Raw genomic sequence first — 18452 nt, forward strand, 5'->3', positions numbered from 1 at the left:
GCTAATGTTATTGCTGATACCATCTTCTATATCATTAACATATATTGTAAAAAGCTGCGGTCCAAGCACAGATCCCTGCAGTACCCCACTGGTCACTGCCTGCCATTCCGAAATGGAGCCGTTTATCACTACCCTTTGTTTCCTATCAGCCAACCAATTTTCAATCCAATCTAGTACTTTGTCCCCAATACCATGTGCCCTAATTTTACTCACTAACCTCCTGTGTGGGACTTTATCAAAAGCTTTCTGAAAGTCCAGGTACACTACATCTACTGGATCTCCCTCGTCCATCTTCAGAGTTACATCCTCAAAAAATTCCAGAAGATTAGTCAAGCATGATTTCCCCTTCATAAATCCATGCTGACTCTGTCCTATCCTGTTACTACTATCCAGATGTGCCGTAATTTCATCCTTTATAATAGACTCCAGCATCTTTCCCACCATTGAAGTCAGACTAACTGGTCTATAATTTCCTGCTTTCTCTCTCCCACCTTTCATAAAAAGTGGTATAACATTAGCCACCCTCCAATCCTCAGGAACCGACCCCGAATCTATCGAACTCTGGAAAATAATCACCAACGCATCCACGATTTTCCAAGCCACCTCCTTCAGTACCCTGGGATGCAGACCATCAGGTCCCGGAGACTTATCAACCTTCAGACCTAACAGTCTCTCCAACACCAAATCCTGGCAAATATAAATTCCCTTAAGTTCAGGTCCTTCAGCCACTGATTCCTCAGGGAGATTGCTTGTATCTTCCCCAATGAACACAGATCTGAAGTACCTATTTAATTCCTCTGCCATTTCTTTGTTCCTCGTAATATATTCCCCTGTTTCTGTCTTCAAGGGCCCAATTTTAGTCCTAACCATTTTTTTGCCTTGCACATACCTAAAAAAGCTCTTACTATCCTCCTTTACATTATTGGCCAATTTACCTTCGTACCTCATTTTTCCTCTGCGTATTTCATTCTTAGTAATCTTCTGTTGCTCTTTAAAAGCTTACCAGTCTTCAGTTTTCCCACTTATCTTTGCTATGTTATACATTTTCTCTTTTAACTTTATATGTTTCTTAACTTCCCTCATCAGCCACGGCGCCCATGCCTCCTCCTGGGATCTTTCTTCCTTTTAGGAATGAACTGATCTTGCAACTTCTGCATTATACACAGAAATATCCGCCATTGTTCCTCCACGGTCATCCCTGCTAAGGTATTGCACCATTGAACTTTGGCCAGCTCCTCCCTCATAGCTCCATAGTTCCCTTTATTCAACAGAAGTACTGTCACTTCCGACTGTACCCTCTCCCTCTCAAATTGCAGATTGAAGCTTAATGTATTATGGTCACTACTTCCCAATGGCTCCTTCACTTCGAGGTCTCTGACCAATTCTGGTTCGTTACACGATACCAGATCCAGAATTGCCTTCTCCCTGGTCGGCTCCAGCACCAGCTGCTCTAAGAATCCATCTCTGAGGCACTCCACAAAGTCTCTTTCTTGAGGTCCAATACCATCCTGATTCTCCCAGTCTACCTGCATGTTAAAATCCCCCATAACAACTGTAGATTAAATTACTTACAGTGTGGAAACAGGCCCTTCGGCCCAACAAGTCCACACCGACCCGCCGAAGTGCAACCCACCCATACCCCTACATTTACCCCTTACCTAACACTACGGGGAATTTAGCATGGCCAATTCACCTGACCTGCACATCTTTGGACTGTGGGAGGAAACCGGAGCACCCGGAGGAAACCCACGCAGACACGGGGAGAATGTGCAAACTCCACACAGTCAGTCGCCTAAGGCGGGAATTGAACCCGGGTCTCTGGCGCTGTGAGGCAGCAGTGCTAACCATTGTGCCACCGTGCCGCCCAAACATCCGCTGTAGTAACATCTTTACGACAGGCCAATTTCAGCCCATGATTCAACTTACATCCGACATCCAGACTACTGTTGGGGGGCCTGTAGATGACTCCAAAGAGGGTCTTTTTACCCTCTATCCACACTGACTCTACATCCCCTGACTCTAGGTCCCCCCGCGCAAGGGATTGAATATCCTCCCTTACTAACAAGGCCACCCCACCCCCTCTGCCCGTCAGTCTGTCCTTACGATAGCACGTGTAGCCTTGAATATTCATTTCCCAGGCCCTGTCCACTTGAAGCCACGTCTCAGTTATCCCCACAATATCATATCTGCAAAATTCCAAAAGAGCCTCAAGCTCATCCATCTTATGTCTAACTGGAGTATCCGGAGAAAATCCACGCAGACAAGGGTAGAATGTGCAAACTCCACACAGATAGTCAATGGAATTAAACCTGGGGCCCTGGCACTGTGAGGCAGCAGTGCTAATCACTAAGCCACCATGCCACCCCTAGTACTTGGAATGGGTAGTTATCTTATGAAGAATGGTAGGACGGCTAGTATTATATCCACCGGGATTTAGAAGAGTCAGGCATGACTTGACTGAACCATACAAGGTCCTGCAGGCTCTCGAAAGGGGGTATGTGGAAAAAAATCTGACTTCTTATGAGAGAATGCAGAACATGGGGTCACTGTTTCAAAATAAGGAGTGAGGTCCAATGGAGCTAATGGGATGGAGGGGAGGCTTCATAAACACCCAGTGTAGGCCTCTCACTGTGAATGTGAAGCCCACATTTATTTGGCGGTCAGGATAGTTTTCTCCAGAGACAGGCCCCAGAACAAACGATAGATGGATTTCACCCCCTCTCCATCTTCCTACATATACAAACCTTTTCCAGTTCTGAAGAAGGGTCACTGGACCCGCAACATGAATTGCGCTTTCTCTCTGCAGGTGCTGCCAGATCTGCTGAGTTTTTCAGAAATTTTTGCTTTTGTTTCTGATTTCCAGCATCTGCAGTTTTGTTGAGTCTCTTCACTCTTGGAAACAGAAGGCTAAGTGGCGACCTAATAGAGGTATGTGAAATTATGACAGGTTTTGACTGAGAGCATAGAGACAGAATGCTTCCTCTTGTGGGAAGAGCATAACTAGTGGTCCTCAACACACGACAGTAATCAAGAAAGCCAACTGGGAATTCAGAAGCAACTTCTGCACTCCAAAAGAATTAAAAATCAGGAATTCACTACCATAGGGAGTGATTGAAGTAAAACTTCAGGAAAAGTTACACATGCATAAGAGGGTGAAGGGACTAGCAGGCTACAATGGTAGATCAAGATGAGAGGTGTATCAAGTGGAGCATGAATACCAGCATGGTTTAGTAGAGTGGCCCATTTCTGTGCAGTATATCTTATCTAAGTCATAAAGAAATAGAGTTGTACAGCATAGAAACAGACCCTTCCATCCCACTTGTCCATGCCGACCAGATATCCTAAATTAATTTTTTTAGATTAGATTAGATTAGATTAGATTACAGTGTGGAAACAGGCCCTTCGGCCCAACAAGTCCACACCGACCCACCGAAGCGAAACCCACCCATACCCCTACATTTACCCCTTACCTAACACTACGGGCAATTTAGTATGGCCAATTCACCTGACCCTGCACATCTTTGTGATGTGGGAGGAAACCGGAGCACCCGGAGGAAACCCACGCAGACACGGGGAGAACGTGCAAACTCCACACAGTCAGTCGCCTGAGGCGGGAATTGAACCCGGGTCTCTGGCGCTGTGAGGCAGCAGTGCTAACCACTGTGCCACCGTGCCGCCCACTTGCCACCGTGCCAGCACTTGGCCCTCATTGCTCAAAACCTTTCCTACTCATATGCATCCAGATGTCTTTTGAATGTTGTAACTATACTGGCCTCCACCACTTCCTCTGGCAGCTTCTTCCATACATGCACACCCTGTGTGTGAAATCTTGTCCTTTAGGTCCTCATTAAATCTTCCCCCTCTCACCTTAAACCTATGCTCTCTAGTTCTGGACTCACCCACCCCGGGGAAAAGACCTTGGCTATTCAACCTATCTATAGTTATTCAACCTATCCTACTCAACCTATCCTTAAATTTCATGAGGAAAGACTGATTAAAAAGTTGTACCTTCCCATAGAAGAAAGGCAAATGGGGGAAATATTGCTAAGCTGTGTAAGAGGTTGATCTGGAGCAGTATTTCAAGTTAAATCAGACAAGGAGAAAAGGGCAGATAAGGAAAAAATAAATTGATCTTCAGACAAAAGCAGCTGAAGCAAATATTATGCTTATTCAAAGTAGCTTTTGACAGGCACATGGATAGGAAAGGTTTAGAGGTAAAAAGGTTTAGAGGGATATGGGCCAAAAACAGGTAAATGGAACTCGTTCAGTTTAGGAAACTGGTCAGAACAGAGGGGCTGGGCTGAAGGGTCTGTTTTTAAGCTGTATAAAGCTATGACTCTAGATGGTGTGATACTCAGTTAGATGCAAAGGTGTTTATACTGGGGGTGGTTACTAATTTTAAAAAAACAAGAAATAAAGTCACAGTAATTTTGATGGTGGGAAAGTACTCAGTTGTGTGTGACAACACTTTTGGGTAGAAGGGGAAAAAAAAGGAAAACAGGTGCAAGTGTGAACTACAGGTCCCTACTGTGGAATGCCTAAAACAGCTAACTGGCTTCACTTAACTCTACTTGCAACAAAAATACCAAGCTGCCTTCTAAGTCACAGAGATCCCTCTCCATTAATCAGTGTTGCACTAGCAGGAGGAATCAGACCATGGTAAATCAAGCAGGTGCTCGTGATGCCGGGGAGGCTGGTTAAAATCTCAGCAACAGTGAGTTCTGGCAGTGAGGCACAGCAGGAATAAACCAATCCAACCATAAGCAAAGGAACAGCATCAGGTCCAAGACGATGAGAAAAACAACATCCATTCAATAGTATAATTTCTATTTTGTGCACATGTAGCAACTTTGGATGTTTAGAACAGTCATTCACCTTCTTGGGGTCCTGGGTTTTGTATGATGATCAAGAATATTGGTAATTAAAACTCAAGGTGCTAAATTAGCAACCTAACTGGATACACATTTGGTAATTTTAAAAAAAGGTCTATTAATGTCGTAGTAGGATAAAGGCACATGACATATCTGCACCCATTCAGAGAGTATTTTGTTCTAATACCAAGAACTGGAAGTGTAAAGTATTTCTTTACTCACTACTGTTACACTTCAACACAGTAAACAATGACAGAAAGAAAATTTAAAAATTACATCAAATGGTAGAAACAAAGAACTCGGAGCAGGAATAGGCCATCTGGGTCTATCGAGCCTGCTCCGCCATTCAATACGATCATGGCTGATCTATTCGTGACTTAGGAGAAAGTGAGGACTGCAGATGCTGGAGATCAGAGCTGAAAATGTGTTGCTGGAAAAGCACAGCAGGTCAGGCAGCATCAAAGGAGCAGGAGAATCGATGTTTCAGGCATGAGCCTGAACAAACGTCGATTCTCCTGCTCCTTGGATGCTGCCTGACCTGCTGCGCTTTTCCAGCAACACATTTTCAGCTATTCGTGACTTAGCTCCACTTACCCATCCTCTCACCGTAACCCTTAATTCCTTTACTGTACAAAAAATGAAGTAGCCTCAACTGCTTCACTGGGCAAGGAATTCCACAGATTCACAACCCTTTGGATGAAGAAATTCCTCCTCAGTTCAATCCTAATTCTGTTTCCCCTTATTTTGAGGCTATGCCCTCTAATTCTAGTTTCACCTGCCAGTGGAAACAACCTCTCTGCTTCTATCTTATCTATTCCTTTAATCATTTTATGCCTCTATAAGATCCCCTTCATCCTTCTAAATTCCAATGAGTATAGTTACAGTCTAGTCAATTTCTCCTCATAAGCCAATCCTCCCAGCTCCGGAATCAACCGAGTGAACCTCCTCTGGAGGAATATGAGAATGATCAGGGAGAAGATAGGGCCGATCAGGGATAGCGGAGGGAACTTGTATGTGGAGTCTGAGCAGATAGGGGAAGCCCTAAATGAGTTTTTTGCTTAGGCTTTCACTAAGGAAAGGGACCTTGTTGTGAATGAGAACTTTGAGGAGATGGGAAATTGGCTTGAACAGATCAAGATTGATGAAGTTGATGTGCTGGAAATTTTGGCAAACATTAAGATTGATAAGTCCCCAGAGCCAGACCAGATTTGTCCTAGGCTGCTCCAGGAAGTGAAAAAGGAGGTTGCTAAGCCACTGGCAAAGATCTTGGTTTCCTCACTCTCCACGGGAGTTGTACCAGAGGAGAGAGGCAAATGTTGTTCCTCTTTTCAAGAAGGATAATAGGGAAATCCCTGGAAATTACAGACCAGTCAGTCTTACATCTGTGGTCAGCAAAGTTTTGGAAAGAATTCTGAGGGATATGATTTATGACTATTTGGCAACATAGCATGATTAAAGGCAGTCAGCATGGCTGCCTCATATATCTTATTGAGTTCTTTAAGAAGATGACGAGACAGGTTGACAAAGGTTGAGCAGTGGATCTGGTGTATATGGACTTGAGCAAGGAATTTAATAAGGTTTAATAAAGTCAGGAGGTACTGGATACAGGGGGATTTGGCTATCTGGATTCAGAACTGGTTGGCTGGCAGAAGGCAGAGAGTGGTTGTCAATGGAAAGTATTTTGCCTGGAGGTCAGTGGTGAGCGGTGTCCCGCAGTGCTCTGTTCTTGGGCCTCTGCTCTTTGTAGTCTTTATAAATGACTTGGATGTGGAGGTTGAGGGGTGGGTTAGTAAATTTGCAGATGACACAAAGATTGGAGGTGTCGTTGATAGTATCGAGGGCTATTGCAGGCTGCAACACGACATAGACAGGATGCAGAGCTGGGCTGAGAAATGGCAGATGGAGTTCAACCTGAATAAATGCGAAGTGATGCATTTTGGAAGGTTGAACTTGAACGCTGATAATATGATTAAAGACAGGGTTCTCGGCAGTGTGGAGGAACAGCAGGATCTTGATGTTCAAGTGTGTAGATCCCTCAAAGTTGCCACCCAAGTGGATAGGGTTGTTAAGAAAGCATATGTTGTTTAGCTTTCATTAACAGGGGATCGAGTTTAAGAGCCACGAGATTTTGCTGCGACTCTACAAGTCCCTGGTGAGACCACACTTGGAATATTGTGTTCAATTCTGGTCACCCTCTTACAGGGAAAAAAAAATGGAGGCTTTGGAAAGGATGCAAAGAAGGTTTATCAGGATGCTGCCTGGACTGGAGGGCTTGCTGTGTGAAGAGCAGTTGACTAAGCTCAGACTTTTCTCTCTGGAGAGAAGGAGGAAGAGAGGTGACCTGATCGAGGTATTCAAGGTAATGAGAGGCATGGATAGAGTCGATAGCCAGAGACTTTTCCCCAGGGCAGGATTGATTGGGACAAGATGCTGTAGTTTTAAGGCGTTAGGAGGAAGGTATAAAGGAGAAGTCAGAGGTAGGTTCTTTACGCAGAGAGCTGTGAATGCATGGAATGCATTGCCAGCTGTGGTGGTGGAAGCAGAGTCATTAGGGACATTTAAGCGACTGCTCGACATGCACTTGGATAGCGTAGGTTAGGTTATTTTGTTTTAGATTAGGAATAATCCTTGGCACAACATCGTGGGCCGAAGGGCCTGTTCTGTGCTGTACGTTTCTACATTGTATGATCATGACCAAGATCAACTGCTTTTTTGCCTTCTGAACATTGATAGTTTTTGTGTGATTTATGCACACACATTCCCAATTCCCTTGTTCTGGAACTTTCTGCAATCTTTCTCCATTTAAATAAAATCAGCTTCAGTATCCTTCCTGCCAATGTGCATAACATTCCAGTTTCCACATTATTTGGAGGTGCCGATGTTGGACTGGGGTGGACAAAGTTAAAAATCACACAACACTAGGTTATAGCCTAACTGGTTTATTTGGAAGCACTAGCTTTCAAAGTGCTGCTTCTTCATCAGGTGGTTGCGATGAAGTTTTGTATACCCACTTGAACTGTTTTTATATCCTTGTTACCTGAGTCACCTTTAGAAAGGCACCAAATGTTTCACATAAGACAGCATTTTCTTTTAGTTTTCCATGATTTTGGCTGACTGCTAACAACAGTCATTCTTACTCTGTGCAATAAGAATAGGGAAGGAAAAGTACATAGATTTCAACTTTTCCTGTTTAGCATTTCCTAAGTTCCTGCAGCAAAGAGAAACTGATTAATGCACTCATTGAGTTCTCATTTGCTACGATGAAAACAGAGGGAAGTGTCAGCTTACTGCCTTCACAATGTTTCTTCTGACAATTAGTCCTTTGATAACAGACATTACAACCACTGCAAAGCGTGGCCGGGCACAGCCCCCTCAATTACCTACTGTCGGGAACAAGACACATTTTCTACTTTCAGCTCTTTTGTCAATAAAAGAGGTGAAATAGCTCCCTTTCATGTTTCCTGCATCTCAGACATTAAAGACAAACAGCCGACCTTTCTAACAAAGGGAGTGATGTTCGATTACATGGAAAAGCCCTTGAGGTTACGCTTTGCGCTTCATCAGAGCAGACTCTCTACCACGAACACAGGATTTAATTATCAGCAGAAAGTATTTTTTTCCGTTCTGGGGACTGACTGAGTGTTGCAAGATGAGACCACTTTAAAAGCCAGAGATCCCATTGTGCTGTCAACAAATGTTCAGACACAAATCAAATCATCATCACATGACCTTTAATGAGCCAGGAACTGCATTATCATCTAAAAACTCTTAAAAGTGGCAGAGCAATCTTCTTTTAGAATCTACATTGTCCCATCAACCAATGTCAAGGGGGGTGCAACACATATTGGGCACGCATATGGACCATGAATCGTTTTTTACCCCAAGGTGCTTCAATGCCAAATGTGGAAAGGAAGATTTTCCTGTGGGTAATCTAACATTTAACATTTCTTACACCAGGTGCCCTCAGTCTTACTGTGCCAGGTTGACAATCGTAGTATTTGAGCTGCAGTAGATGGCATTAGCCAGAAAAGGCATTGCTATCCATATAGACACACTCAGCTTACCCAGTTTCTTACTGTTCAGCACTACATCAGCAACAATTTAGATAGTTTAAAAGAAGAATTTATTAATTGATTAGAACACTTACTTAGATACAGAGCCATGCAAACAAAGACAATGAGACCAAACCAGGCGTTGAAGTTTGTGGTGAAGTAAACAATGCCGATGATGATGTCAGCAATCGTCGGTAAAATGCTGAAAACAATGTAGCTGCAAAATAAAGTTATCCTAGTCACTGAGTGAAGGACAATTGCATTCAATCAACTTTAAGCTTTTGAGTACAGACTTTTCTTACAGCTTATAAAACTTTGAGGAGCTATATTATTGAACATATGAACCTCTGCTTCTTTTGTAATCCAATTTTTTTTAAAATTATTTCACGTGATGACGGCACTTCTGGCAATACTAGCATTGATTGTCCATTCCACACTGCAACTCTGGAAGGTGGTAATAAGTCATCTTATTGACTATTAACTCAGTGGCTTAACAGTTCATTTACCAGTCAACAATATCTCTGTGCTTTCAAATGATGTACCTGAAGGGCAGCATATAGATGAGAAATGGGAGAGGGACAAGGTTAGGTTGTTGAGAAACACAATTTGGGAGTGGTTTAGGAGTAGGAAGAGAAAGCATTGCAGGTGATTAGATCATGAACAACAGTTCTATCATGATCCTCAAATATAAAATGATGTTAAGAATCTTTCCTTACTCTTTGAAGCTGCAGTGGAATTATCCTGTTGAATGTATGTTGTACACTCTCAATGATTTGAAAATATATGCCTTAGTAGGAACACTGAAACTGCACACAAAACTAACCATGGACTAATCTGTGCTGAATTCAAGTGTCTGGAGTAGTCATGGCTTCCCAATTTCAAGAGTTCAATTCTAGATTCTGGATTGTTATGCTTACAACCAGCATAGCTATTCCGGATGAAGGGCTTTTTGCCTGAAATGTCGATTTTTCCTACTCCTCGGATGCTGCCTGACCTGCTGTGTTTTTCCAGCACCACTCTGATTTCCAGCAGTCTGCAGTCCTCACTTTTGCTTACCCTAAGCCATACCGTATGGATTGTTTGAATTTCATAAAACCATCTCAATCCACAGTATTAATCCTCATCCCATCCACACACGGGCTGGAAAATAGATAGATAGGGACACTATTTCATGTTGTGGCCCAACGCATGCTAATTCTTCCGTTATTTCAAACTATCCTTCAAAAATGCAGCATGAAGACATCAACAACCAATGTCTTGTTATAAATTCATCATTATCCTCGTTGTTACTGTCCTCTACAATTTGTTTATAAAATCTAAAACACTAGTGGGCTTTTTAAAAATCTATCAGCACTCAGACTTCGGATTGTTAAGTATTCACAGTTTTTACCTTCCCTATTATCTATAACCTGTCGTCTTTTCATGGAGTGTGCATTTTCATTTTTAAACTTTTTTCTCAAGCCAAATTCTCAACTATTATATGAAAGTGCATCCAACATCTGTTGTCACATCTCCCAGAAATATTGTAAAGTAAGTCACATGCAATGGATTATGCTGTGCTGTGATTCTTGAGTGGGGTGAAATGCACTCATTTTTACAAAATAAGATCTCAGAAACAGCAATGAAGTTATTAAACTAGTTAATACATTTTTCGTGGCATTAGCCGTGGAGGAATGCTTGTTTAGATTCTTGGTTGATGTGGTATTTACAGATTTTCAAAAGCTGTTTGAAGTAATGCCTTGTGGGTGGCATGGTGGCACAGTGGTTAGTACTGCTGCCTCACAGCACCAGAGCCCCGGGTTCAATTCCCGCCTCAGGCGACTGACTGTGTGGAGTTTGTACATTCTCCCCGTGTCTGCGTGGGTTTTCTCCGGGTGCTCCGGTTTCCTCCCACAGTCCAAAAATGTGCAGGTTAGGGGAATTGGCCATGCTAAATTGCCTGTAGTGTTAGGTGCAGAGGGGAATTGGTCTGGGTGGGCATGCTTCAGCGGGTCGGTGTGAACTTGTTGGGCCGAAGGGCCTGTTTCCACACTAAGTAATGTAAAAAACACTTGCCAGGAAAGTGGAAGCCATGGGATAAAAGGGATAGCAGCGGCATAGATACAAAGCTGATTGAGTAACATGGAAAAAGAATGGTGAAAATTGTTTTATAGGCTGGAAGCTGACCTATTGCAGTGTCTTCAGGAGTAAGTTCTACAGCCACTGTTTGTTGTTGAAAATACATCAATTATAGATAATGTATCACTTAAAATTCTGTTTCTCAATAGATGTTCCCTAGGAAAGTGACAGACTTTCCAAATGGCAGGATTTCTGTCTGCCTGAACATTTACCATGACTTTGCAAAGCCGCATTTCAGGCAGCTGTCGACAGGAAATTCAGTGGTCATGAAAAGACATCGCATCTCATCCTGTGTTTCCAGACCCTTGGCCTGCAGAGTGGTTTTCTCCCTTTTGTCTTTCATAAAAGAAAACAGAATCTCTGCAGACCTCTTTTTGTGTTGTTTAAACGTGTCTGTATGTAGAAAACTGGATACATATTTCTAAATACAGATCATGGGTGGCACGGTGGCACAGTGGTTAGTACTGCTGCCTCACAGCGCTAGAGATCCGGGTTCAATTCCAGCCTCAGACGACTCTCTGTGTGGTGTTTGCACATTTTCCCAGTGTCTGCGTGGGTTTCCTCCGGGTGCTCCGGTTTCCTCCCACAGTCCAAAGATGTGCAGGTTAGGTGAATTGCCCATGCTAAATTGCCCATAGTGTTAGGTGGAGGGATAAATGTAGGGGAATGGGTCTGGGTGGATTGCTCTTCGGAGGGTTGGTGTGGACTTGTTGGACCGAAGGGCCTGCTTCCACACTGTAAGTAATCATAGTTTAGGAGCTCACCAGAGTCTACTACTTTTTTTGTTAAAAATGGATAACATTTGCTCATAATATAAGCCGATTATTTTGAATTTATTTAATGAAGCCTTGTGGATGTTACTTTTACTTTGAATAATGATACCTCAAGAGAGAAAAAAATAGCCACATTGGTAATCAAGTCAACAACTTTACTCCAAAAGGTGTGACTGGAGGAGTAATGGAGCTGGATTATCACATATTTCTCCTTTCACAGTTTTAACTTTTTCACGATCGATATCAACGACTTGAACTTCAGTGTACAGACACAATTTCAAAATTTGCAGGTGATACACAACTTGAAAGCATTCTGAAATTTGGGGAGGATAGGGATAAATTTTGATTAAAGTATAGATAGGCTGGTGGGTTTTAACATAGTGGTGTGAAGTGATTTGGTAAGGTGAATCTCAGCAAGCAATATAATCTGTTACATTTTTGAGATCTAAGACTATTTTATCTTGTTACAGTAGATTTAGGTTATTTGAAGTATAGTAATGTAACTATGACCTCTACAGTTTGCCTTACATAAAGCCTCTGTGGCTTGATTGTTAGAGGAATTTAGACTGTTTTACTAAGAAGGTGCAAAAATATTTATGCTTGGAGACAAAAGCAGTAGCCTTTGGGTTTGCAATGAGTAGACTGAGTATTTCAAACTTCCAGAAGGGTGTTTTGGTATTGTACTATAACTAGCTGTGCTTTAAGCTTTTCATTTACTTCTAAAAGGACAGGGGACTGGCATCATGAATAGTGAAATAACCTTGTATACTAACAGAAATGCTATCATGTTGCCAAGGGGAAAGAGGGTAGGGGAAGCCATTTTCAAGATCAGGTTACAGGCCTCCCTACAAATGTATGAATATCACAGACAGACAGTAGAAGTACTATCGGGTCAACAGAGAGAAAAGGCTGCTGAATTTTATGAACAACCACAAATAGATGAAGGAGCAAGGTGAAGAAACACATCCTGCAGACTACAACTGACTTATGATATATGTTCTCGAATTATTTAGGAGTGAAGGAGAATCAACTAAACAGGATTTCCTGCTGGTGGAGGATTTAAGAAATTCTCCAGACACTGAAGAAAGATCTGGAAACATCACTTGAAATTACTCTTTGGTGAAACCAAAACACACTGAAAGGTTGGAGCAAGTGAACTGTTTATTAGAAGGACTGTGATTCTGTGAAGAGTGCAATTCGTAATGCATATTAAAAAGAACATGTGCCTCTCTGTTGTTGAGTACAAATACAAAATAACATTTAGTCAACCATGCTTTTAGGAATTTGTTATTTTTTTTATAATGTGAAATTATAATATGTCATTCTTTCAGCCAAGACCTGGAAGCTTGAAATTTCTTTTAAAAATAGAAAAACATCTCTATGACAACCCTAACTAAATTGAAATGCAATTCTAAAGGGAGTGCAGGAAGAGAGGGATCTGGGGTACATGTGTACACATTGTTGAAGGTAAGAGGGGATGTTGAAGAGGTCGTCAAACACATACACAAGACCTTGGGTTTTTATTTATAGAGGTTCAAAATACAATAGGAACAGGTAATAAATGCTGGCCAGCCAATGATACTCACGTCCCATGAGTAATTTTTTAAAAAGCAAGGTCAGTTTGACCATACACTGGTTTGGCTCCAGCTGGTGTGGTGTCCAACTCTGGGCACCAGATGTTTGGATGTGAAGGATTTAAGAGAGGATGCAAAAAAAATGACAAGAATGGTTCCAGACATTAGAAGACATGAATTACACAGTTAGATTGCAGAAATTGAGGTTGATCTCCTTTCAGGAGATTGAACAAATCATTGATACAAACATTCAAAATCATGAGGGGCCCACAGAGTGTACACAGGAAGAAACAATTCCGGTTGATGGATGGGTCAAGAACCAGGAGGGAGGTATTTAAAGCACGATTGGTAGAAAATGAAACAGGAAGAAAGGATTCTTCAGGAAAAAAGTTTTTTTGTAATCAGGAAGTTGTTAGAAGGAAAAAGAAACTTGCAATGTTACAGGAAACTGGAAAGCAAATACCATTGGCTAAACTGTCCTGCAGAGAGGCTGCATGGCATGGTACGCCTAATTGTCCCTCTTTTATGCTGTAATCAATCTATGCTTGAGCTTTCATCCAAACGATGACTGTTCTGATACTATAGCGCACACATACATGCCTGCTAAAAGTATGGTACTGAAGAAGTGCTACACTTCTAGACACACTGTTGTTTGGATAAAACCAAGGCCCTGTCTTCCTTCTCAGGGTACATGTAAAATCCAATGGCACAACATTAAAGAAGAGTAGATGAGTTCTTCCTAGAGCCCAGGCGAATACTCATCCCTCAGCCACTTCTTAAAAACAAATCATCAGATTAATATCACATTGTTGTTTATGGGATCTGTGCATATCCAATAAAGTATGTCATCAGCTGGAAAATGCTATGGAACATTCTGAAGTTGTACAAGATGCATTCTTTCTTTACTCCACTAGAATGTCAGACTAGATTAAGGAGTGTCATTGTAATAACTGAAGGACAGATCATAATTCTCCACAGAAGAAAATTAAAAATGGGACCAAGCAAGCAAAATCCATTAAATGTGTTAAACAAAAACGCTATTTTTAATTATCACAAATACCTCAGCAATGAGTTGATGCTGCTGGTGCCACGGTCCACACTTCGTAGGACTTCCCCAGTCTTCCTGCCTAGGTGCCAGCGAAGTGAAAGGGCATGCAGGTGAGCAAAGAGACCAGTCTGTACCTGACGGTTGGTATATTGCTGGACTCTGATCCATAAGAAGGAGCGCATGTTGCTTATGAAACCTGAAGCACCTGAACAGAAAGAAATTGTACTCATCTACAAACTCTGGACTTGGTAGTACCTTCTCTTTACAGGATGTTGAGAAATTTGGTAGGGTTCAGAAAAGATTTACAAGGATGTTGCCAGGTTTGGACGATTTGAGCTATAGGGAGAGGCTGAACAGGCTGGGGCTGTTTACCCTGGAGCATCACAGGCTTAGGGGTGACCTTATAGAGGATTAAAAAATCATGAGGGGCATGGATAGGATAAATAGACAAAGTCTTTTCCCTGGGGTGGGGTAGTCCAGAACTAGAGGGCATAGCTTTAGGGTGAGAGGGGAAAGATATAAAAGAGACCCAAGGGGCAACGTTTTCACGCAGAGAGTGGTATGTGTACGGAATGAGCTGCCAGAGGATGTGGTGGAGGCTGGTACAATTGCAACATTTAAAAGGCATCTGGATGGATATATGAATAGGAAGGGTTTAAAGGGGTGTGGGTCAGGTGCTGACAGGCGGGACTAGATTGGGTTGGGATATCTGGTTGCCGTTGACGAATGGAACAAAGGGTCTGTTTCCGTGCTGTACATCTCTATGACAAAGCTGCTGGGAAGCGAAATGTATAAAAGCAATGTATTTCTTTACCACCAAAAAAAATCCCAAAATACTTGACAGCCAATGGAATAATTTGATGTGTAGTTGCTGGTGTAATGTCAGAAATGTAAACCTTAGGCCATAATTTAGGCTGGCTCACACAGTTAGCACCGAGGCAATCCTCCACTGCCAACAGGGGCTGTCTTATGGATGAAATACTAAACTGAGAGTGCACCAGTCCCATTGGGCACGATCATGAAGTTTCTCCTTGCTCCCTGGGCATTATTTGTCAACTAATGTCAAAGTACCAGATCACAGTTATTACAGATTGTCAATAGGAACCCTGCTGCATGTTTCATACATTCTAATGGTCAATGCAACTCAAATCAATTTCATTGGCTATAAAGTATTTGGGGTTATCCTTTGGTAGTGAAAGGGAGTATAGAGATAGAAATCTCTTAATAAAATGTTCCCAAGGCCTTGTCCTGCTCTCATTCTCCAAACTGCACAATAAAGCTTTCATCAGAAACTGGAACAGATCATCAAGGTCAAAGGAGAGGGAGTGGGAATATTAGAGTCCTCATTAAGGCGGGTAGGAGTGGAAACAAACAGCTCTTTCATTTCTTAGCCTCACTACAAGAGTTGTTTGACTACAATAGAAAATTGACATCCCTGAACTGTACATCACAAGAGTCCAATTCTAGATGAGATCGCTATCATGGAACTTCCTTATTCAAAATAATATCTGGAATCATTTAACTATGGTTGATTTCAGAGTATGACTAGTATCCTTTCAAACCAGTAATACAAATGGGCGACATTTCTATCAAACACCTAAACATTCAAAACAAAGGGACAACTGACATTAGAAAGGGGTTGACTTAACGTCTGCTCCACGTCTGCCCACAAACGCTTAATTAACTGACCGAGTTCAGCACTTTGTAAATCAGAAAGGGTGACCTTGCCCTGTCTAAGTCATTGGGAGTCTAGCTGATATCAGCTTGCTGCCATTCCAATTCTGTGGGACAGCCGAAACTGTTCGTCAATGCAGAGTGACTGATCTGGATGAATGCTTTTCTACATGAATTCTGGAGAAGTGGGTGCAACTGGCAACACTTGCACTTCTTTTCATCCCTAGCTACAAAATTGTAGCTAGGGATGAAAAACTGAAACCCCAAAACTGAAAAATTGTAGGCTGCCTGATTAAACTTGTAATGATTCCATTCAACTGAGTGACTTACCAGGTCAGTTAAAAGTCAATCGTATTGGTACAGATGTTTTTCCAGGGTAGGCCAGTCCAAAACTAGAAGGCATAGGTTTAAACTGAGAGGGAAAAGACATAGAAGCAGCAACATTTTCATGCAGAGGCTGCTGCATGTGGGGAATGAGCTGCCAGAGGAAGTGTTAGAGGCTGGTACAATTACAACATTTAGTGTAGTTGAGCAGAGAGATCTCAGTGCCCATGTACATAGATCCCTGAAAGTTGCCACTCAGGTTGATAGGGTTGTTAAGAAGGCATATGGTGTGTTAGCGTTTATCGGTAGAGGGACTCAGTTTCGGAACCATGAGGTTGTGCTGCAGCTGTCCAAAACTCTGGTGCTGCCACACTTGGAGTATTGTGTACAGTTCTGGTCATCGCATTATCGGTAGGATGTGGAAGCTTTGGAAAGGGTTCAGAGGAGATTTACCTGGTATATTGCCTGCTATGGAGGGAAGGTCTTATGAGGAAATGCTGAGGGACTCAGAGTCATAGAGATGTACAGCATGGTAACAGACCCTTCGGTTCAACTCATCCATTACCAGATATCCCAAACCAATCTAGTCCCACCTGCCACCACTTGGCCCATATCCCTCCAAACCCTTCCAATTCATATACCCATCCAGATGCTTCTTAAATGTTGCAATCGTACTAGCCTCCATCACTTCCTCTGGCAGCTCATTCCATATGTGAAAAAGCTGCCCTGTAGGTTTCTTTTATATCTTTCCCCTCTCGCCCTAAACTTATGCCCCCTAGTTCTGGACTCCCCAACCCCAGTGAATAGACTTTGTCAATTTATCCTATCCATGCCCCTCATTATTTTATAAACCTCTATAAGGTCACCCCTCAGCCTCCGATGCTCCAGGGAAAATAGCGCCAGCTAATTCAACCACTCCCTAGAGCTCAAATCGTCCAACCCTGGCAACATCCTTGTAAATCTTTTCGGAACCCTTTCTAGTTTCACAATATCCTTGTGATAGGAAGGAAACCAGAATTGTACACATTATTCTAACAGTGGCTTATCCAATGTTCTGTACAGCCACAACACGATCTCCCAACCCCTACACTCAATACTGACCAATAAAGGAAAGCATATAAACGCCTTCTTCACTATCCAACCTACCTATGACTCCTTTCAGGGAGCTATGAACCTGCACCCCAAGGTCTCTTTGTTCAGCAACACTCCCCAGGACCTTACCGTTAAGTGTATAAGTCCTGCTAAGATTTGCTTTCCCAAAATGCAGCACCTCGCATTTATCTAATTTAAACTCCATCTGCCACTTCTCAGCCCATTGGCCCATCTGGTCCAGATCCTGTTGTAATCTGAGGTAACCCTCTTTGCTGTCCACTACACCTCCAATTTTGGTGTCATCTGCAAACTTACTAACTATACCTCTTACGCTCATGTCCAAATCATTTATATAAATGATGAAAAGTAGTGGACCAAGCACCGATCCTTGTGGCACTCCATTGGTCACAGGCCTCCAGTCTAAAAAACAACCCTCCATCACCCTCTGTCTTCTACCTTTGAGCCAGTTCTGTATCCAAATGGGTCGAGGCTGTTTTCGTGAGAGAGAAGACATTTGAGAGGTGACTTAATTGAGAAATAGAAAATAATCAGAGGGTTAGATAGGGTGGACAGTGAGAGCCTTTTTCCTAGGATGGTGATGGCGAGCACGAGGGGACATAGCTTTAAATTGAGGGGTGATAGATATAGGACAGATTTCAGAGGTGGGTTCTTTACTCAGAGAGTAGTAGAGGTGTGGAACCCACTGCCTGCAACAGTAGTAGATTCACGCACTTTAAGGGCATTTAAATGGTCATTGGATAAACATATGAATGAAAATGGAAAGGTGTAGGATAGATGGACTTCAGATTGGTTCCACAGGTCGGCACAACATCTAGGGTTGAAGGGCCTATACTGTGCTGTAATATTCTATGTTCTGTGTTCAAAGCAAATCAACTAACATCAGGTATGTGGTTTACATGGATCTC

The 18452-nt window shown here is 42.4% G+C and overlaps 1 protein-coding gene across 2 annotated transcripts in view; it reads right to left on the reverse strand.

Annotated features, from left to right (window-relative positions):
* The window catches only part of LOC122551842 (ATP-binding cassette sub-family B member 6-like), a 264001-nt gene that overhangs the window by 149539 nt on the left and 96010 nt on the right, over window positions 1-18452 (reverse strand). For both annotated transcript variants that reach the window (XM_043694361.2, XM_043694362.2), the window contains exons 6-7: window positions 14449-14641; window positions 9019-9140 (exon numbers count right to left, since the gene is read on the reverse strand). In XM_043694361.2, the coding sequence (XP_043550296.2) occupies window positions 9019-9140; window positions 14449-14641 (315 nt within the window). The remainder of the gene's footprint in view (window positions 1-9018; window positions 9141-14448; window positions 14642-18452) is intronic.

Source organism: Chiloscyllium plagiosum, unplaced genomic scaffold, assembly GCF_037043375.1.
Source record: "Chiloscyllium plagiosum isolate Xiang-an unplaced genomic scaffold, Cpla_swu_hap1 HiC_scaffold_7, whole genome shotgun sequence".
Taxonomy (NCBI): Eukaryota; Metazoa; Chordata; class Chondrichthyes; order Orectolobiformes; family Hemiscylliidae; genus Chiloscyllium; species Chiloscyllium plagiosum.